This window comes from Microcaecilia unicolor, unplaced genomic scaffold, assembly GCF_901765095.1.
Source record: "Microcaecilia unicolor unplaced genomic scaffold, aMicUni1.1, whole genome shotgun sequence".
Taxonomy (NCBI): domain Eukaryota; kingdom Metazoa; phylum Chordata; class Amphibia; order Gymnophiona; family Siphonopidae; genus Microcaecilia; species Microcaecilia unicolor.
This window is the reverse complement of record NW_021963914.1, coordinates 341,624-363,722: the sequence shown is the minus strand read 5'-3', so window position 1 is coordinate 363,722 and position 22,099 is coordinate 341,624. Positions and strand designations below refer to the sequence as shown.

General features: G+C 50.8%; 2 protein-coding genes across 2 annotated transcripts; one reads left to right on the top strand and one right to left on the bottom strand.

Annotated features, from left to right (window-relative positions):
• Positions 1-13,859: 13,859 nt before the first annotated feature.
• LOC115459718 (histone H3) lies at positions 13,860-14,384 on the top strand. Its single transcript, XM_030189521.1, has one exon. It carries the CDS (start codon positions 13,908-13,910, stop codon positions 14,316-14,318), a length of 411 nt encoding a protein of 136 aa, XP_030045381.1. The 5' UTR covers positions 13,860-13,907; the 3' UTR covers positions 14,319-14,384.
• A 326-nt stretch (positions 14,385-14,710) lies between these two features.
• On the bottom strand, positions 14,711-15,633 carry LOC115459713 (histone H1-like). Its single transcript, XM_030189517.1, has one exon. The coding sequence runs from the start codon at positions 15,559-15,561 to the stop codon at positions 14,941-14,943; it is 621 nt and encodes a 206-aa protein (XP_030045377.1). The 5' UTR covers positions 15,562-15,633; the 3' UTR covers positions 14,711-14,940.
• Between the last annotated feature and the right edge of the window lie 6,466 nt (positions 15,634-22,099).

The window sequence follows — 22,099 nt, the reverse complement described above, 5'->3', positions numbered from 1 at the left end:
ATTTAAGCCTTTCTTTAAACATTTCCTTTCATCTCTTTTCCTGCTACTGCCTCTGCCACAATCCTCTTCACCTTCTGCCACCCAATTGGGCACAAAGGCAGGACATTTCACCCCAAGCCCCACTGGAGAAGGGGGATCAAAATGCAGTAGAGGCCTTGTGCTGCTCCTATCCTCCATGAAGGATAAAGAGAAATATGAAGTAGCAATGCTGAATAGTGCACCATTCGGTATTGCCCTCTCTCTCCGCACATCAAGCATTGCCCTATCTCTCTTTCTCTCTCACCCCCCCCCCCATGCAATATATTCCCTCTCCTTCCCTCCCCCACCCCATCCCCATCAACTAGCATTACCTATTTATCTGTCTCTTTTTTTCAATGGAGATTCCCCTGACCCTGTCTTCTTCCCTGCCCCTCTCTATTCTCCCCACCATTCAGCATTGATACTGCCTATCTCTCTTTCCTCAGGTAACATTGCCCCCTTCCCCTCCTATGCAGTATTTCCTCTCTCTGCAGCCTCTCGCCAGCCCATCCAACATTACCTGTTTCTCAACCTCTGGCATGCAGCAATGCTCATGTCTCTGTTTTCGTCCCCCCCCCCCCCCCCCACAACTCAATCATTTAGAATTGCATATGCCAATCTATTCCACCGCATCCAGAAATACACCTCTGTCCCTCCTACTGTGCAGTACTGTCCCTCTGTCTCTTGCTCTCCAGCACATCTAGTGTTTCCCCATCAGTATTGCACTGTCTATCTCTCCCTCACCTCCCTCAATCTAATATTACTCTCTTTCTCCCCTTATTCCAGATTTCCCATTTCACTTATTGTACCTCGCCGGGTCTGCGCTAATAAATGAGCAAGGCTGAGGTGAGGTACCGCTGGTCTCTGCTTGCCGCTACAGCTTACTGTGCAGGCCCCTGAGGTTTACCTCAAAGGAAGCGAGACAGGCGCAGGAAACGGTAGTAGCAGCAGGTAGAGAGCCACAGTCTCACGCATCTGCCTTGCTTGTTTATTACCGTGGTCCCGGCAAGGTGCAACGGGTGGGATATTGTGCTACATTGCAGCAGTGCATAAAAGGGGAGGAATAGAGAAACAGCATGGTCGGGCTAGGAGAGGTAGTGTGTCTGTGAAAGGTCGCGGTTGGGGCTCTGGAGGATATGGGGCACCTATAAATGAGGACAGGACGGAGATAAGAAGAGAATGACAAGATATTCCAAGGGCAGTGGGTTGTGAACAAGAAGATCTAAGAGTATATGAAAGTGATAAACAAGAGTCTATGGAGGAGCTACATCAGGGGTGTGAATGAGACAAGGGATTCAAATTAAGGTGTTATTTTAATTTTTGGTTAATTTCAGTTCTGACCGGAAATATATGCTTTGTCCCGATTGTCTCCCTTCATCCTCCCCCTCCGTTATCTGTAAGCCCCTTTGGTCTATTTTACAATCCCTGGTAGTCTAAGGGTGTTGTTGGGGAAGGGGTCATCCCCATTTACTCCTGCCCATTCTGACTCTGCACTCAAAATGTCTACTGGAGCTGGAAAATCGCTCCTGCCCTGACTATACCACCTGAGATTGTAAGGTAGTCCAGGGTGGGTGGGGCTATTCTTTGTATTCTTGTCGGGTGGTGGGGTTGTACTTATTTTTAAGTAATGCAGGTTTAATCTCACACAATAGTTTATTTGTTAAATAGAGTGCTCCAAATCATTGCTTTGATACAAAATTGTAGCAGGAATTTCAGGGCTCCATTCTCAAAGCCACACTAGTGATTCCAGGGCAGAAATGTGACGAAGCCCACTTCATTCCTATGGTCTTCGTCACATTTAACGTAAAGGAATCACTATCATGGCTTTGTAAAAGGAGTCCTAAATTTGGCATGAAGTTATGAAATCAGCTGTGACTTGGATTGTGAAGCAAAGTCAGCCACTGCAAAAGAACACTCTGGTTTTTAGTTTCAGTTTTCATTAGCTGTGGTTGTGATTCCATGTGTCCCAATGAAAGGAGAGTTTTGTTTTACTTCCATTTCATTTCAGTATATTCCATCTTTATAATACCAGGCATCCCAAGGTAGATTACAACAACTGTTAAGATGAACCCATCAGTAAACAGGATATCCTCAATGACATTTTGCATCTGTATTGTATTGAACAGTATAGAAAAATGAGCACAAAATACAGAGTTTATAACTGCTGTTTCTACCAGCTACAATTGTGCTTTTTTTGTGCCGGTACGCAACGGTACGGCGTACCGGCACCTTTTTTTTTTTTGCTCCCCCCGCCCCGTGAGTCCATGTCCCGCACGCAGTGCCAGCCCCCATTTCCGGCCGCTGCTGCTTCTCCTGTTGAGCAGCAGCGGCCGCTACACAAAGAAAAAGATTTTAAAAATAACTTCAAACCTGGCTGAAACGCGGCACCCCGGCACTGTAGACAGCCATTAGGCATTGGCTGTTGCCCCGCAGCCGCTCCTCCTCTTGCCTCTACGTCACTGCGCTCCTCCGGGGTCTTCCTCCAGGGGCAGTGACGTAGAGGCAAGAGGAGGAGCGGTTGCGGGGCAACAGCCAATGCCTAATGGCTGTCTACAGTGCCGGGGTGCTGCATTTCAGCCAGGTTTCAATTTTTTTTTAATCTTCTTTTTCTTTGTGTAGCGGCCGCTGCTGCTCAACAACAGGAGAAGCAGCAGCGGCCGGAAATAGGGGCTGGTGCCGCGTGTGTCGCGTCTTCGCGCCGTTCGCGCCAAACATGGCAGGGAGAGGGAAACCAACAGAGGGAAGGATTGGGGAGAGAGAGAAAGAGGGAAAACAACAGAGGGAAGGATTGGGGAGAGAGACAAAGGGAAAACAACAGAGGGAAGGATTGGGGAGAGAGAGAAAGAGGGAAACCAACAGAGGGAAGGATTGGGGAGAGAGAGGGAAAACAATAGAGGGAAGGATTGGGGAGAGAGAGAAAGAGGGAAACCAACAGAGGGAAGGATTGGGGAAAGAGGGAAACCAACAGAGGGAAGGATTGGGGAGAGAGGGAAAGAGAGAAACCAACAGAGGGAAGGATTGGGGAAAGAGGGAAAACAACAGAGGGAAGGATTTGGGAGAGAGAGGGAAAACAACAGAGGGAAGGATTTGGGAGAGAGATGGAAAACAACAGAGGGAAGGATTGGGGAGAGAGAGGGAAAACAACAGAGGGAAGGATTGGGGAGAGAGAGGGAAAACAATAGAGGGAAGGATTGGGGAGAGAGAGAAAGAGGGAAACCAACAGAGGGAAGGATTGGGGAAAGAGAGAAAGAGGGAAAACAACAGAGGGAAGGATTTGGGAGAGAGAGGGAAAACAACAGAGGGAAGGATTGGGGAGAGAGAAAGAGGGAAACCAACAGAGGGAAGGATTGGGGAGAGAGGGAAACCAACAGAGGGAAGGATTGGGGAGAGAGGGAAAACAACAGAGGGAAGGATTGGGGAGAGAGAGAGAGAGAGAGAGGGAAAACAACAGAGGGAAGGATTGGGGGGAGAGAGAGAGAGAGAGAGAGAGAGGGAAAACAACAGAGGGAAGGATTGGGGAGGGAGAGAAAGAGGGAAAACAACAGGGAAGGATTGGGGAGAGAGAGGGAAAACAGATGGAAGGATGGGGATAGAGAGAGAGGGAAAACAGGGAAGGATTGGGGAGAGAGAGAAAGGGAAAACAACAGAGGGAAGGATTGGGGAGAGAGGGGAAAACAGATGGAAGGATGGGGAGAGAGGGAAAAACAGATGGAAGGATTGGGGAGAGAGGGAAAAACAGATGGAAGGATTGGGGAAAGAGAGAGGGAAAACAGATGGAAGGATGGGGAGAGAGAGGGGGAAAACAGATGGAAGGCTGGGGAGAGAGAGAGGGAAGATGCTGGATGGAAGAATGCAGAAAGAAATAGGGGAGACACTGGAAGGATGGGGAGAGAAAGCAGAGCTGCTGGATGGAAAAGGGGAATTGAGAAAGACTGGCGAATAAGAGGAAGGGGCATGGGGAGAACAAGGGTGAGGAAAAGATGAAAAGCCACAGGTAGATGAAGGAAATTAAAGAATGGATAGTAAGGTAAAATTATGTATAATCATACCTGATAATTTTCTTTCCATTAATCATAGCTGATCAATCCATAGACTGGTGGGTTGTGTCCATCTACCAGCAGGTGGAGATAGAGAGCAAACTTTTGCCTCCCTATATGTGGTCATGTGCTGCCGGAAACTCCTCAGTATGTCGATATCAAAGCTCCATCCGCAGGACTCAGCATTTAGAGAATTACACCCACGAAGGGACACTCTGCCCAGCTCACCACCGCCGAAACGGGGGAGGGGAATTAACCCAGCTCATCCCCACACAAGTGGGGGAGGGGAATCCGTCCAGCTCATCCCCGCGGAGCGGGGGAGGGACACCACACCCGCCGATGCGGGGGGATCTGGCTTATCCTGCAACCGCAACCGCGGGAGGAGCTGACTGACCCTAACACCGCCGAAGCGGGAGGGGTACAAAGCTGCCCTACAGCCGCACGAAGCGGGAGGGAGTGCCGGCAGAATTTATGTCTCAATCCAGCCCCGTAAAACGGAGGGGAGAGGAATGCAGCAGCTCACTAACACAAACTCGTCTCAACTCTTGAAGAATCCAAGTGAAAGAAGAACTTGAACACGAAGTCCTCCTGAAGTAACTGAAGGCTAAACTTGAACCTAAAATTCAACCAGAATATAAACAGTACAGATATCTGGGAGGGGCTATGGATTGATCAGCTATGATTAATGGAAAGAAAATTATCAGGTATGATTATACATAATTTTACCTTCCATATCATCAAGCTGATCAATCCATAGACTGGTGGGATGTACCGAAGCAGTACTCACCCAGGGCGGGACATAGAAATCCCTGACCTCAACACTGAAGCTCCAAACCGGGCCTCCGCCCGTGCAGCCACAGTCAAACGGTAATGCTTGGAGAATGTATGAGCCGAAGCCCAAGTTGCCGCCTTGCATATCTCTTCCAAGGAGACGGATCCGGCCTCTGCCATTGAGGCCGCCTCTCGTGGAGTGAGCCTTCAGCTGGATAGGCAGCACCTTCCCCGCGGCCACATAAGCCGCTGCAATGGCTTCCTTGACCCATCTTGCCACTGTAGGCTTAGCAGCCTGCAGACCCTTACGAGGACCTGCAAACAGGACAAACAGATGATCCGATTTCCGGAAATCATTGGTCACTTCCAAGTATCTGATGATGACTCGTCTCACATCCAGATATTTAAGAGCAGAGTACTCCTCTGGGTAGTCCTCCCTACGAAAGGAAGGGAGACAGAGCTGCTGATTCACATGGAAGCGAGAACCAATCTTGGGCAGGAAGGAAGGCACTGTGCGAATAGTCACTCCTGCCTCAGTGAACTGTAGAAAAGGCTCTCGACATGAGAGCGCCTGGAGCTCGGAAACTCTTCTGGCTGAAGTGATAGCCACCAAAAAGACTGCTTTCAACGTCAGGTCTTTCAGAGATGCCCTTGACAAGGGTTCAAACGGCGGCTTCTGCAATGCTCTTAGCACCAGGTTGAGATTCCACGCAGGCACCACTGAGTGCAGAGGAGGGCGCAGGTGATTAACCCCCTTGAGAAAGCGCACCACATCTGGCTGCGAAGCCAGGGAAGCACCCTTCAGGCGGCCCCTGAAGCAAGCCAGAGCCGCTACCTGGACCTTAAGGGAACTGAGCGACAGGCCTTTGTCCAGACCTTCTTGCAGGAACGCCAACACTGAAGAAATTGGAGCAGTGAAAGGAGAAAGAGAGCCTGCTTCACACCACGCTGCAAAGATACGCCAAACCCTGGCGTAAGCAGTAGAAGTAGAGCGCTTCCTCGCTCTCAGCATAGTGGCGATGACCTTGTCTGAGAAGCCCTTCTTCCTCAGACGCTGCCGCTCAATAGCCAGGCCGTAAGACCAAAGGGGGAGGGATCCTCCATCACCACGGGACCCTGATGTAACAGGCCCTGCTCCACTGGCAACCGCAGAGGATCGTCGACTGAGAGCCTGATCAAGTCCGCATACCAGGGACGCCTGGGCCAATCCGGACCCACCAGGATTATCCTGCCGGGATGCTTTGCCACCCGGTCTAGTACCCTGCCCAACATGGGCCAGGGCGGGAACACATAGAGAAGCTCTTGTGTCGGCCATTGTTGGAGAAGAGCATCTACTCCCAGGGATCGAGGGTCCCGTCCTCTGCTGAAGAAGCGCGGCACTTGGCAATTGGCCGATGACGCCATCAGATCTAGGCTCGGCTGGCCCCAGCGCTTCGTGATGTCCAAGAACGCCTGAGCAGATAGCTGCCACTCTCCGGGCTCCAAGGTATGGCGACTGAGAAAGTCCGCCTTGACATTCATGACTCCGGCAATGTGGGCCGCTGACAGCTGTTCCAGGTTCGCTTCCGCCCACTGGCATAGACTCATAGCTTCCTTGGCTAGAGGGGCGCTCTTGGTACCTCCCTGGCGGTTGACATAGGCCACAGCCGTGGCATTGTCCGACAGGACCCGTACAGGCTTCAACACCAGTACCGGGATGAACTCCAAAAGCGCCAACCGAATGGCTCTGAGTTCCAGGAGGTTGATAGACCACTTTGCCTCTGCAGGAGACCAGAGCCCCTGCGCTGTCCTTCCCAAGCAGTGGGCTCCCCAGCCCGATAACGAGGCGTCCGTCGTGACGACAATCCACTCTGGGGACACCAGAGGCATTCCCGCAGACAACTTGTCTGTCTGCATCCACCAGCTCAGCGCCTTGCGCACTGCTGGATCCAAGGGAAGACGCACCGCATAATCCTCCGACATCGGAGTCCAGCGCTGCAGCAGAGAGTGTTGTAGTGGTCTCATATGAGCCCTGGCCCAGGGCACTACTTCCATCGTGGCCGTCATAGAGCCCAACAGCTGCACATAGTCCCAAGCCCGAAGAGGAGAGGCTACTAGGAACTGGTCCACCTGAGCCTGAAGCTTGACAATCCGATTGTCTGGCAGGAACACTCTGCCCACTTGGGTGTCGAATCGAACTCCCAGATACTCCAGGGACTGAGTCGGGCGCAGCTGGCTCTTCTCCCAGTTGATGATCCATCCCAGGGAGCTCAAAAGAGCAACTACCCGGTCCACAGCTTTGCCGCACTCTGCATAAGAGGGGGCTCGGATCAACCAGTCGTCCAGATAAGGATGGACTTGTACTCCTTCCTTTCGCAGGAAGGCCGCTATGACCACCATTACCTTGGAAAAGGTCCGCGGAGCAGTAGCCAACCCGAACGGGAGGGCTCTGAACTGGAAGTGTCGGCCCAGGACTGCAAAACGCAGAACGCGTTGATGAGGAGGCCAGATGGGAATATGCAGGTACGCTTCCTTGATGTCCAAGGATGCCAGGTACTCCCCTGCCTTCACTGCCGCTATAACAGAGCGGAGAGTCTCCATGCGAAAGTGCCGCACTTTCAAGGCCCGATTGACCCCTTTGAGGTCGAGGATAGGCCGGACAGAACCTCCTTTCTTTGGTACCACAAAGTAAATGGAGTAACGCCCCTTGCCAAGCTGACTTTCTGGCACCGGAACGACCGCACCCAGGCGGATCAGATTGTCCAAAGTCTGCTGCACTGCCACAGCTTTGACCGGAGACTTGCAGGGAGAGAGTACAAACCCGTCTCTTAAGGGTCGGCAGAACTCTAGCTTGTAGCCGTCTCTGATGACTTCCAGCACCCAAGCGTCTGAAGTTATTGTGGTCCACTCGCCCAGAAACGAGGACAGCCGTCCTCCAATCTGCACTGGGGCGTGGACCAATACCCCGTCATTGGGTACGAGACCCTGGGGGAGGACCGGAGGGAGCACCTCCGGGACGGCGGTCTCTGCGAAAGGAATGCTGCTTGGGGGAGAAATTCCTCTTAAAGGAAGAGGGGGCAGAAGCACCCGACCTGCCCGGGCGGTACCGACGGGCTTCCTGAAACCGTCCTCTGGAGGTACCGGGACGAGCACTAGCCCGAGCCCTGATCTCCGGTAACTTCTTGCCCTTAGACGTACCGAGATCAGTCACGATTTTGTCCAGCTCGACCCCAAAGAGCAGCTTGCCTTTAAAAGGCAATCTAGCCAGGCGGGATTTTGAGGCGTGGTCAGCAGACCAATGTTTCAGCCAAAGCCACCGCCGCGCAGAGACAGTCTGAGCCATGCCTTTAGCTGAGGCTCTCAAGACATCATACAGCAAGTCTGCCAAATAGGCTAAGCCCGATTCCAGGGCTGGCCAATCATTCCTCAAGGAATGATCCGAGGGGGAAGCCCGCTGCACCATAGTCAGGCACGCCCTGGCCACATAGGAGCCGCAAACTGAGGCCTGCAAACTTAAAGCAGCCGCCTCAAAGGACGACCTTAAGGCCGCCTCCAATCTCCTGTCTTGGGCGTCCTTTAGGGCCGTGCCACCTTCCACCGACAATGCCGTTTTCTTAGTCACCGCAGTGATTAAAGAATCCACGGTAGGCCACAGATAGGCCTCACGTTCACTCACAGCCAAAGGATAGAGGCGGGACATAGCCCTAGCCACTTTAAGGCTCGCTTCTGGGACATCCCATTGAGCCGAAATTAAGGTGTGCATGGCATCATGCACGTGGAAGGTTCTAGGCGGGCGCTTCGTCCCCAGCATAATGGCAGAGCCAACAGGGGCTGAGGGAGAGACGTCCTCCGGAGAGGATACCTTCAAAGTGTCCATGGCCTGTAACAACAGGTTGGGCAAATCCTCCGGGCGAAAAAGCCGCGCTGCAGAGGGGTCATCCGCTCCATCCGAGCGGGGGTCCGTCTCCTCCAAGGAATCCGCAAAGGACCGTTGGGAGACCTCAGACACGCTGCCCTCATCTACATCGGAGGAGACAAATTCCTCCAAGGCCTGGGAATCAACCCGAGGGCGTTTACCTCTGGGAACCTCAACCTCTTTACCAGAGGAGGGAGCGGGGTCAGCGTTGTGCATGAGGAAGGCCCGATGCAGCAGCAAAACAAACTCGGGGGAGAAACCCCCCAGACTGTGTACTTCCGCAGCCTGAGCAACAGCCCTAGGCGCGCTCTCAACCGGCGCTCGCAACAGCGGGGGAGAGACATGCTGCGCATCCAAAATGGCGTCCGGCGCGAAACTCCGCGAAGGAGCCGCGCGGGAAGAACGGCTCTTAACTTTAGCCGCTTCTGTGCCGTCGCCCAAATTAAGGGCGTTCATGGCATTAATGTCTCCAACCTCAAGGGCGGCCCAAGAAGAAGCCGTCCGAGCCGCGTGGCCGGCCAAGATGGCGGAGGCGAGGAGCGGGGGATGGGCGTTTATGGCGGGAAAAACCGCCACGCCGGAGGAGGGACCGGGACATGCATTGGTCGCGAAACTGTCACCCACCAAGGGCGAATCCGGCTTGAAGACCCCCGCATCCCCTCTAGAAGCGCTCGAGCGACCCGGGGAGCGACCCTTTGCGCCCTCGCCCTCCGACGCCATGTGCCACGAGGAGAAGAATCGGGGAACCCCCGCCCGCTATAAAAAGGTAAAATTACCTGCTGTCCGCTCCGAGTTGTAACGACCTGGTGTCTCAGTGAGTAGCTGCAATAGACGCTTAAATAAACGTCGAAATAAACGCCTTTAAGGCCGTTCAAAATTTTTTTTTTTTTTAACGGAGCCAGCGGGAGGGGGGAGAAAAGGAGGGACCTGGCACCACCAGGTTTGCACTTGCTCAAAAGAGCCCTCAACCCCAGGCACTCAACAAAACCTAAAAATTAGGCTTGGAGGCCTAGCCAGAGCTGCTGCTGTGTGTGACCACCACCTGCTGAGATAGAGAACATACTGAGGAGTTTCCGGCAGCACATGACCACATATAGGGAGGCAAAAGTTTGCTCTCTATCTCCACCTGCTGGTAGATGGACACAACCCACCAGTCTATGGATTGATCAGCTTGATGATATGGAAGAATGAATTAAATCTGGACAGAGAGAGAGCCTGAAAAATATTGAAGAAAGCAAAGAAAAAGGAGACAAAAATGACAAATGGCACAGAAGAGTTAAGCGAAAAGAAAAGAAAGCAGAATCACAGACTGGGACCAATATGGAAAGAAAAACAGTCACCAGACAAAGGTAGAAAAAAATCATTTTATTTTCATTTTAGTGTTTGTAATTATGTCCAATTTGAGAATTTACATTGGCTGTCTTATTTTGCACTGGGTATACTGGAGCTGTAAGAGCTTACAGAGATTATTTATAATGAAAAAAATCACGTTATTTTTTTCTCCTATAGTACTATAATATTTTCAATGATGTCTGTTTATATGCGCCATGGCTGGTATAGGGGGTGTGGTTAATGTGGGTGTGGCTATCAGGGGTGGAGCCATATGTGGTGACCCCGCCCATAATGAGTACCGGCACCTTTTTTTCTACAAAAAAAGCACTGTATAAATATCATGAAATAAAAAATTACATATCTACATATAGGAAGCCCCTTATTTCTGGTAATCTTTTGCTATTGTTTCGGGGAAGCGAAAATGGTGGCAATCTCCACCTACTGGCTTCAGCCCATATAATGGGCTAGATAGGGTCATACCTACTGTCTAACATCCTTGACTTGCTATCCAGCAAAGTCCCTTTCTGTGAATTTTGCTTGTAGAGCCTTCCCTATCTGTTTTAGAGCTCAGCCCAGAAAAAAGGGGTATCAGGGGAAGATAAGGCAGGCTTGGCTTCTGCTGGACCAAAGGCTAGTTTTTGCCAAAAGCTGAATGGGGCCAGTGCAAATAAAGTAGGGTGCATGCCAAGTATACTTCGTAAAAACACGGTTTCTGTGCACAACTTTAAGGAGGCAAGCGAAGCGAATGCGGAGCAGCCGGACATAACATGGCGGCTGCCGCATGCTTGCCCCCTGGTCCGAATCGCCCCCCGCTTCCGGCTTCCCCGCCATCCCAGGTGACGTAGCGGGGTCACAGCGGGTGGGCTCCAGACATAGGTTAAAAGACTGCCGAGGGGGCCTGAGCGGGTCTTTTGAAGCAGACGGTACACAAGTTTTTCTTTTTGTTCGGTACATGGGCGTACAGCATCTTTGTTCTTTGTTTCCCCACGTGCAGTGAAGGCACCGGGAGTGAGACCAGCAGACTTCGATCGCAGCAGCTCAGCAAGTAAAGAATTTTACTTTCGTTTTCAGCTGAGCCCCGTGGCAGATCGGCAGGAAAAAGGTTTTCTTTTCCTTGCAGCTCAGCAAGTAAAGAATTTTACTTTTGTTTTCAGCTGAGCCCCGTGGCAGATCGGCAGGAAAAAGGTTTTCTTTTCCTTGCAGCTCAGCAAGTAAAGAATTTTACTTTCGTTTTCAACTGAGCCCCGTGGCAGGTCGGCAAGTAAGAGGTTTTCTTTTCCTTTTGAGTGTCTGGCTTTGTGCGCCCGTGCTAGACCTTAGACTCGCGTTTTTTGTTTAGTTTTGTTTTGTTCGAGTGTTTAGTCGACGGGCATTGCGCATTGCTGTTGGACTTTCTTTAGAGGAGCCCTCAGACTTTTCTGGACTTTCTTTAGAGGAGCCCTCAGACTTTTCATTGCACCATGCCTCGACGTGTGCAAGCTACTCAGCCACCCCCAAGTCGGGCAGAGGAGGGACTACCCGAGGCAGCAGTCACATCTCCCCGCATATCAACGAGACGCCGGAGGCACCCGGAGAGATACATTGATTTAGCTGACCTGCCCCTGCCACGTGCATCCGCGCCTGCTTTGCCACTACAACCTGCGGAGCTATCCTTCCCAGAACTGCCTGACCTGCACAGCACGGACAATGCTGCTTCAGCCTTGACATCTCCAGGCAGACGGGGGGGGGGTGGGGGGGGACACGGCGCAGAAGATGGTCCTTCTCCAACAGCAGTTCAGATGGGTCTCGGCGTACCGATCAGCATCCCCAAGTTCAGACCCCCCGCCTGCTTCAGGGTGCAAGATCCAGCAGATCCAGGAGCAACACAGGGAATCACAGATCAGCCGAGCGGCCCAGGAGCCAACGATCCCGCTCCCGTCCTAGACGGAGTAGATCACCGTCGTACTGCAGGCTCCGACACCACTGTGGATACCACCCAGCTTCACGCCTGTCACGGGGACGACCATTGCAGGTCACCTCCTGCTTGCTTTGCCCCCTGTGGACATGCACCTCATCGCGGACTCCTAACGACAGCTACCCAGTCTGAGGGAGACAAGGTGGCACATGGACCTACTGCAGACCCATGACTGATGACGCCCGTATGGTACGACACGACCCCCGGCGCACACCGGGCCGCGAGGCGGTGCAGGAAGTAGCGGGGACATCAAGCAGCCACCAGGTGGCCCCCGGAGTGACTCCCAGGGGCCGCACCCTATCTGATGGAGACAGCAACCTCCACTTAGCAACACGGAAGCACCGGGAGGTCAAACGGAGGAAGAAAGGTAAGAAACGTAGGCGATCTGGTCGCTCCAGTTCCACATCGTCTTCTGACTCCTCCTCCTCTTCTTCCTCGTTTTCTTCATCTTCTTCCTCTGTCTCCCCTACCGGAGACACTAACGCGCTCACCCACGGTGTCCCCACAGAGCGGCTATGGCAGAGAGTTCCCAAGTCCCTTCGAAAAAAGGTCATGCGTCGGAGGTATTTCGACATTTTCAAGCTGGTAGAGGACGGACGCAGGCGACATGCGAAGAAGCGAGCAAAAAGGGGCGACCTGTTACCAGACCACACCAGAGAGCTCCCACGGAACCTTGCGTGCTGTGTAATATCCTATGCACGCATGATGAGCATCGTGTACAGGAAGCAGCGTGATCAAATGGACCCCATGCTCTGTTACCTAGAAACAGTTTTAATCATCTACCGTGAACACGAGGGTTATGCCTGGTTAGCATATGACGAGCACTTTAGGGACAAGATGGAGGCAAACCCTAGGAAGGCTTGGGATAGACGACGGCGGCTTGTGGCTGCGGAATGTCCTCACACGACCCCACAACGCACCGAGGCATGCCCCCCAGCACAAAGCACCCATGGCAGGGAACAGGAATGGGAGGCCTACCACGCTTTCTCGAGAGGTCTGTTGGAAGTACACAAAGGCACCTGCAACATTCACGACTGCAAATTCAAGCACCTGTGTGCCACATGCGGAGCCCCGCACCCCCTTGCCGTTTGCCCAAGAAAACCAACACAAAGGCAAGGAGGCCAGCAAAAACCTTGAGCTATTCACCAGGGCCCCCACCCCCACCAGGCTGAATGCCATGATGCCTTGATTGGAGAGGTACCCCAAGCGGCAGGCCGCAACATTACTTTTGCAGATTTTATAGACCAATTCCCTCTTCTAACACTGCTGTAGAGAGTAAGATAGTTATCAAGACTTCATTTTTATGTCCAGGTGCAACCACCTCCCGGCCACGACCAAAAATGAGAAAAATCCCTTTGGTAAGCATACTTAACAGCAACATCCCAAGACATTTGAACATTTGTTGGTCCCGGGATTGGCTGGTAACTAAGAAGAGTTTCTTTCCGATCACTGCACAGGGGGGAATTTTAAACCTCGGGTTCGGTCTACTTATTCGTTTACAAGATTTCAAAATGGTTAACTTAATCTAAGAATGTGGAGAATATGAAACAAAAACGAACCCCCACCCCCTCCAAAACTAAGTAAGACACTTTTTTTTATCAGGTTCACTAAAAACAAAATGGATACCAAACGTGAACTCAAACCACGGTTTCGAGCCGTGTTCTACGAAGGCGGCCATTTTCTAGCAAGAGAAAGAGATGCGCCTCTATGTAAAGCACCAATCACGCCACAGGGCGGGCTTTTCATTCCTTCATTAACGGTTCTCGGAGCCTATCAGCAGCCATGGAGCAACCATAAAAGAGCAGAACGGGGCGTTGATTGGTATCTTTTCTGTTCTGGCGCTTTACCCAGTGGTATCTTTTTGAAAGCAGAAGAGAACTAAGAAGAGCTTGTGTCCAGCATGGCCCGTACTAAGCAGACTGCCCGTAAGTCTACTGGAGGAAAAGCTCCTCGTAAGCAGTTGGCGACCAAGGCCGCTCGTAAAAGCGCCCCAGCCACAGGCGGTGTGAAGAAGCCTCATCGCTATCGACCGGGTACTGTAGCGCTGCGGGAAATCCGCCGCTACCAAAAGTCTACTGAGTTACTTATTCGCAAGCTGCCCTTCCAACGCCTGGTGCGAGAGATCGCGCAAGATTTCAAGACCGACTTGCGCTTCCAGAGCTCGGCTGTCATGGCCCTGCAGGAGGCTAGCGAGGCTTACCTGGTGGGGCTCTTCGAGGATACCAATCTGTGCGCTATCCACGCCAAGAGAGTCACCATCATGCCCAAAGATATCCAGCTGGCCCGTCGTATTCGTGGCGAGAGGGCTTAAAAAGCATTCTACTCAAGCAACACACCCAAAAGGCTCTTTTAAGAGCCACCACATCCCTACACAAAAAGAGCTGACGAGTCAGTCTGCTCTATGGTTACTACTTAGCTCCCGATTTCCAGGCTGTTGAAGGCTTAAGGATTGTAGGCAGCATCTTGCAATCTCTCTTCACCGCTCTCTTCCCCCACCCCCTCCCAACTACAGTATTGAACAAGCCCTGCTCCCTCCCTTGGCCTCTTCTCGTCTACTGAATCGTGGTAACGCCGCCCCCCCAAACCGCTGTTCAGGCTGCATTATTGAAACACCCGTGTTCCCTTGCTCTGTTCTCGTCTGCTGAATTGTAGCAATGGGGATTTTTTTTTTTTTTTTTGCGCCCAGAAAAGGCCAAAGGAGTGCAACTTTTATTCAGAGCGTACCTGCTTCTGCTGAATTAAACCAACTTGCTGGCGGCTACGCCTATCCTTTGGTGAAGCTCTGGCTTCTATAATACATAACTGTGCAGAAGCAGGCTTTTCCATGCCATTTAATAAGAACCAAACTCATCTTACTCTTTCTTTGATCTGTGTGGTAGTGGCTCTGAAAAGAGCCTTTGGGTTTATATGAGAATGAACACATTTTGAAAGCTTCACTTTTTCTTAGGCGCCCCCTTTCCGGCCTTTTTGGCTTTGGGTTTCGCAGCCTTTGCTGGACTTTTTTTCACCTTCGGTTTCACTGCTTTAGCCGGGCTTTTAGCTACTTTCTTGGCTTTAACCGCTTTGGGCTTTTTGGGGCTCTTGGCTACTTTCTTGGTAGCGGCTGCTGACGGTTTCTTGGCTCTCTTCGGACTCTTTTTCACTCCCGCCGATGCCGCCTTTTTCGGCTTCTTCACGGCCGGTTTCTTGCTTTTGGGAGCGCTCTTCTTCGTGCTCTCCGGCTTCTTCTTGTTCAGTTTGAAGGAGCCCGAAGCTCCGCTGCCCTTGGTCTGCAGGAGGCTGCCCTTGCTCACCAGGCTCTTGACCGCCAGCTTCAAGCGACTATTGTTCTTCTCCACGTCGTAGCCCGACGCCGCCAGAGCCTTCTTCAGGGCAGCCAGGGACATGCCGCTGCGCTCCTTTGAAGCTGACACGGCCTTCACGATCAGCTCGGAGACGCTGGGGCCCGATGATGACTTGCGCGCTTTCGCCGCTCCAGTCGGCTTCTTCGCCTTTTTCTTGGCCGCGCCTGGAGGAGCCGCCGTTGGTGCAGCCGCTGGAGCCGTTTCTGCCATTCTCCCTTTTTAACAACAAAGGAGTCAGTCGGACTTCTAGTGCAGAGAAAAAGCAAATTACTAAAGCTCCGCGTTTCCTGCACTTCACTTGCTGAACTAGAACCGAACCGCCCCGCTCTTCCTCTTATTTATAGTAGCAGCCGCCCTCTGATTGGCTGCCCACTCAATGCCTGCTTTCTACAGACTCTAGTCTACGGCTCTTCTAGCCCTGTGTTTCTTCAGCACCCGAAATTATGTTTTTATGACAAAATGACTTTCATTTCCACAAACATTCTCATTCGGATCTCAAAAGAAGAGTTTACAGTGTGGAGAAACCGTGGTTTGTGATCTTGATGTGGGCTAATAAAGTTGAAAAGAGCGCACTAACTGCTTCCTTCAGTCTTCTTCAGCTCCCAAAGCCATAAAACAAACATTTTGATTTGTGAAAATTAAAGCGATCTCTGGCTCTACATTTATATAAACTCTCTGGAACAATTTTTTAAAAGGTGTAAAATGACACTGTTCCTCATGGGCTCTTCCCTAGGAAAATTCTCATTAAAAAAATCTGATCTAACTAAAGAGAACTAGCACATACTATTCTGCACTATCCTGGTATTGAACCTATTAAACGTTTGTTGTCTTAATAATCAAAATCCTAGTTTAGGTGTTCAAGTGTTGCCTGGGGTGCATTTATAGAAAATAATGTACAAGTTAACACTTGCTAAAGCAAAACATAAAACAAGGAAAGAAAACAATCTCCACAAGAAAAAAATGTATCAAATCCTTTCAGACCATAAAAAGGAAAGGGGAGTAACAAATTGATAAGGAGATTATATATGTAACTTTCTAAATAACACCAAAAGGCCTTAGCGAGAATTAACTCTCCTGTTGTGATTTAATTTAAGTCCAGTATGGTTCTTTATTGCTCTGGCAGAAAATACATATATTTTGCACCCAGGTATTTTATCATACATTAACAAGGATATGCCAGCAAAAATGACACCCCCCACCAGCGCCACCAAGGATAGCATTTCTCATCTTAATGCCAGAAAAGCCTTAACAGGGGATGCCAGGCATCTCCTATACCTGAAAATAATTAAACCACTGTAATTGGCTAGAAAACTTCATTAACTTTAACAAGCAGCCCTCAGGGTAGCAATCCACATTTGCATGACCTGCACGATGAAGGTAGCTCTGTGCATCGGGAGCCCTTGGGGCTTCTTAAGCAAGAATGAGCAAGCATTAATAGAAAGGTGAGAAAGGGTAGCAGCTGAGTCATAAAAGGGGGAAGGAATATGGGTATAGTATAGCCAATGATTTGTCAACCGTATGCATGCAAATCACACAGCAGGCAACCGGGTAATCCAGCCTCTGCCGCAGCACTTGAGGTGGAGACATGCGCGTGTTATAAAGTGAACAGTATCACAAAGAGCAGCAGTGGGATATGAAGCCGCCACCTTTGTACTGCAAGACTTGTGCTCTAACCAAAGATCACAAGGAGCAGCAGTGCGCTATGAACCCGCTACCTCTGAATTGCAAGACCGGTGCTCCAACCAAAGGTCACAAGGAGCAGCAGTGCGCTGTGAACCCGCTACCTCTGAATTGCAAGACCATTGCTCCAACCAAAGGGGACAGGAAGGAATACGGGTATAGCACGATTTGTCAACTGTATGCCTGTAAACCCACAGAAAGCAACCGGGTCACAGCAAGCCTCGGGCGTAGCACTTGAGGCGGAAACATGAGAGTGTTATAAAGTGTACGATATGAAAGGAACCCCTGCTAGAGATACACCTGTAAATTGGCCCAGATGTAGAGGTGGCTGAAGCAATAGGGAGGGGCTGCATGGGAAAATTTCTGGCATGCAGGAGAATTGCTCCCATGTTCCCATACCAGGCCGAAAGCATGGTGACCCTGGAGAAATACGTGGCAACGGAACATTTATCCAAGTACAGGAATTTATCCAAGTTGGTAATCAATACAGTTACTTCGACGCCCCAACCAGACCCCGAGGCACTGAAATTTATTGTGCCCATCTGGTGAGGAGCCGGCAGGTCGACAGACCTAAGGGCAGGGCCTAATGGCGCCGCATCTAACAAGAGCTCCTGAGCCTTGGGTGGTCACGGTCCTCACCGCGTCTTGGGGACCGCGAGCAAAGAGGGGCGGAAGAGGCAAGCGGCCGTCCTGGACCCTCCCCAAGCACGCGCAGGAGGTGAAGGCACCGGAAAAACAAAACGCAACTTCACTGGAAAGAGCAGGGGGATGAAAGTGCGAACTGAAGCAACTACTACTACTATTTAGCATTTCTATAGCGCTACAAGGCGTACGCAGCGCTGCACAAACATAGAAGAAAGACAGTCCCTGCTCCACCTCACGGTCTGCCACACACGAGGTGGCCCCCCCGGCCAGGCCATGACGGTGGACAAAGCGCGCGACCGGCCTGTGGCACGAGCAGGACGGGGCATGCTGGCCCCAGAGCCAGGTAGGATCGAGGGGCATGCTAGATGGCTGAAAAGGAGGGCTGCAAGGGGAGACCGCTAAAATGCACGACTCGAGACAAATCCACAAAGAAACAGCAAATGGCCGCAATGTACAAAAGCATTAGTGGGATTTGAGCTCACCACCTGAAAACGGGCAAAAGACGCCTGCGGAAACGGGTTGTCGACATACGCGCCCGCGAAGCCGGCCAAAGTGGACGGCATTGGGGAAAACGCCAAATGGCCAACCATGCGAAGAAACCGGCCAGTATAAAGGCGGCTGCGAAACCAGCTGAGCAGAATGGGTGATCGCAACCCCTCTTAACCAACATCTGACCTGATCCAATGCTGACCTGATCACGCGGCCAACGGAGAGCGCAGTGGTGGACACAGCCCGTGACCCACAACCATGTGGCAGGCCAGAAAAAGACCCGACCGCATGGCTGCAGGCAAGGAGCTTGCGGAGCCAGCTGTAGCCGCTGCAAATAAGTGCCCACAACCACGTTGCGGTCTCACGGGACTCCGGTTTTGGGGTGCGGGAGAACTGCGAGCAAATACAACAGGGCCGGATCACCCTGAAGGCTGACTTCGAACCTGCCACCTGAATCCGGCGCTGTTCAAGCCCCGACCCAGTGTCCGGTTACCAGAGGATTAGCAGCACTCACCTGCAGCGACCCAGGCACCGACAACCACGTGAAAGATCTAGTGAAAAGCACGGATCGGTTGAGAGGCATCGGAAGAGCCAGACTAGGCCGACCAACAACGACACGAGTCACATCTACCCGGTAGGGTCTATTCCTAAAGGAGGCACTCGTGCGATCGAGAGTCCAGCCGGAGGACTGAAAGGTCCAAAGCCATGCGATCTGACCGGACTTTTCAGGTCAGCTAAAAATTGGGGCTGAAAATTCCCGCACCGCTAACCGCCGACCAAGAGACTCCCATTGTCTCGTTGGCGACCCTTAAGCAGTGCGAGAGGGCGTCCCCTGAAGCCCTGCCCCTTCCAGCCACCCAGCCAATGACGGGTGAGGTTCTCCCCTACGTCATTCAGAGGGAAGCCGAAAGGGAAGGGTTGCTCGGTTCGGGGAGCTGCTGCGTGGCAGCCGCCATGTTATTGGCGGCTGCTCGGCATACTCCTCGCCGGCCTTCTTTACTGACTGTGTTATAAGAAATGATTTACTTGGGGAAAAGAGCACTAGAGCACTCGCTACTGTTTATAATTTAAGAGCAGGTGCTGTATTTATAAGTTTTAGGATATTAATTTCTCCACCAATCACCAAAGGTGATAATTGCAATAAATTAAATAAATTAAGTATATATAAAAGATACCATATACTCAGAACACAAAGAGACCATATTTTTAGCTTCAAAAAGGTTGAGTTAATATACAATTGCACACGAGAGGTAGGTTTTTTAAAGAGATCTTTACAGATAATCTGTGCTTAAGTAAGGTAAAGTAGAGTAGCAGGTCTAGATCAAAGTTATAACTTACAAAGCAGTCTGTTGCAAAGCATTTTGTGGTCCATTGAAGAGCCATGAGGCAGGTGGACTGCAGATCAGGAGCAAGGCATCTGGATTGGTGCTGAAGAGAGAATCTCCTGGAGGGAGAGTCTTGAAGAGAGAAGAGAGTCTCCTTCTTGGGGAAACAGCTTGTCCTTTTATACTCTTATTTTGCAGGGAAGCAGGCCATGTGCATCTGGTTTCCTGGTTTCCACACGACCCTTGGGCATTTGCAAAGCATTGTGGTATCTTGGTCTCATGTCTTATGACATCACAAGACTTGCTGTCTGGATTTTACTGACAAATGGTTTATTGTAGTGCAGGGTTTGCCCCTGCTTGAATCTCTGTGATCGATATTCTGATAAGATTTGTCTGGGGCGGCCAGCAGGTGTACTTTGTTTTTAGTAGCTGTATTTCATATCTTTCCCACCTGCTTGTCTCCTTGCCTCTACTGGATACCTTTTATATTTGTTGTGTTGATCAGCCAGGCTTTTTTGATCAGAGGAAGAGAGTCAATTTAGCCTTGAGGCAGTCTCTTACTTGAGGAGTCTTTTGTTAAAGGGGGAAGTGAGGTCAGTAGTACTTTTGTCTTTTAAATGTCTTTTAAATATTCCCCAAAGGGAGAGGGAAGAGGGCTTTTGGAATGAAAGCCAGTTCTGCTGCAGTGTCAAATATATATTTTTTAAAAGCTGCACAAATATATTGGTGTATATATAGGTATCTGATCCAACACAACATCATGCTACACATTTAATTCTGATGATTGGCTTATACCATAACAACTGGACCAGGGAAAATCCACAGTGCCAGGAATAGCATCATAGAATGTTGCATGTCTGGAAGCTGGCCAGGTGCCCTTGGAGGGACTGGTCACAGTCGTGGACAGGATGCTGGGCTCGATGCCCCCCTTGGTCTTTCCCATTTTGGCATTACTTATGTACTTATGACTGTCTACCAACCACTATTTTATATTGCAGGGTGAAATGTTGGACACTCGGAAACACATGGTGGGATTGGCCGCCGTCATAGACAGGATGCTGGGCTCGATGGCCCCTTGGTCTTTACCAGTCAGTGTGGCATTACTTATGTACTTACAACTATCTACCAACCACTATTTTATTTGCAGGGTGAGATGTTGGACACGCAGCAACACATGGCGGGATTGGCCGCCGTAGTGGAAAGGGTGCTGGACTCGATGGCCCCTCGGTCTTTCCCAGTGTAGCAGTACTTATGTACTTATGATTATCTACCAACCACTATTTTACATTGCAGGGATAGATGTTGGACACTCAGTAACACATGGTGGGATTGGCCGCCAGTTGTGGCCAGGATGCTGGTACTTATGACTGTCTACCAACCACTACTTTATATTGCAGGGTGAGAAGTTGGACACGCGGCAAAAATTGGGCGGCTCTCGGACCGTACGGCGTAAACTCGGCCTGAACACTGAAGGCGAAGGAGTAAGAACACACGAGACGGGAGTCAGAGGGACATAATGGGCCCAGGGCTATCCCCGTATCCCAGTAATCCAACGCCGGCAGGCCCAGAAAGAAAGTGAATCGGAAAATCGGCATGTGACGCACGATCGGGCAGAAGAGATCTGCCCAGGGTTCTTTCAAAGAGATGGGCCCATCTTATCTGCCAGTCGGAATGACCTGTTGCAGAATGTGCTAGACCCTGTTAATTGGCACAACTGGCCGCAGCGGTGGTGGGGGGGCCCGGGGCAAGCTGTGCTACCCCGGGCTGGTGGCGGGGTACCCAAGCCTGATGGTATAAGCTAGGCAGCTGGGGTAGCAGCGCTTACGGTTGAGCTCCCTTGCTGTGCGGCGGGGAGCTCTGTTTACGATTGGTCAGTCTTGCTATGACGGCGGACTGGGTTTGGATAATGAGCCAGAGGCTGGATCGGCTTGGGTATACCCAGGGTTATGATGTTTTGTATATAAATAAAGCTGCGGCCGAGTTGTGCCATGTTAAATAAATAGGTTACAATTGTGTCATAGCAAAGTGATACAGAAGGAATGTCCAGGGATATTCCCAGTGGTGTGATACGGTGAGGTAGCTGAGATAAGAATGCCTGGGGCGAGTCTTTATTCCCTACACAGTGATACACTGAGATAGGTTGGAAATGCCAGAGGGTGAAGGGTTGGCGGTTTTTTTCGCCACTATAGCATTTTCACAGGACTCCGGAGTCCCAACGTGGGGGGGTACTTTTTCGATCGAGAGTTTTCCTGAGGGTGATTTATCTGGATTAAGTTAAGTATATTGCAGAGGGTTTTCCTCAACACTGTTTAAAATCTACTTAATCTATTTAAAGCTGTATGACAATTGAACTTCAGGTGCCCTTCCCATTAGGGGGCTCATCTAGATAGTCCTTTACTGACTTAGGTCAGTTTTTTAGTGGTAGTTTGGTTTATGGTGTCCGTTTGAATTTATAATTACAATATAGTTTGAGAGAGGTAGTGAGTTTTTTATCCCATACGGTTTTCTCATGTAGCATGAGTTTTTGCGTTGGGGTTTTTTTCTCTTTCCTCTCTCAAACAGAACCTATGATATTATCCTACTCCTATTTATGCAAGTGATTGTGAATA

Bases quoted from the DNA above. Each gene is read 5' to 3' on its own strand.
- LOC115459718 (XM_030189521.1), top strand. From the start codon at position 13,908: ATGGCCCGTACTAAGCAGACTGCCCGTAAGTCTACTGGAGGAAAAGCT.
- LOC115459713 (XM_030189517.1), bottom strand. From the start codon at position 15,561: ATGGCAGAAACGGCTCCAGCGGCTGCACCAACGGCGGCTCCTCCAGGC.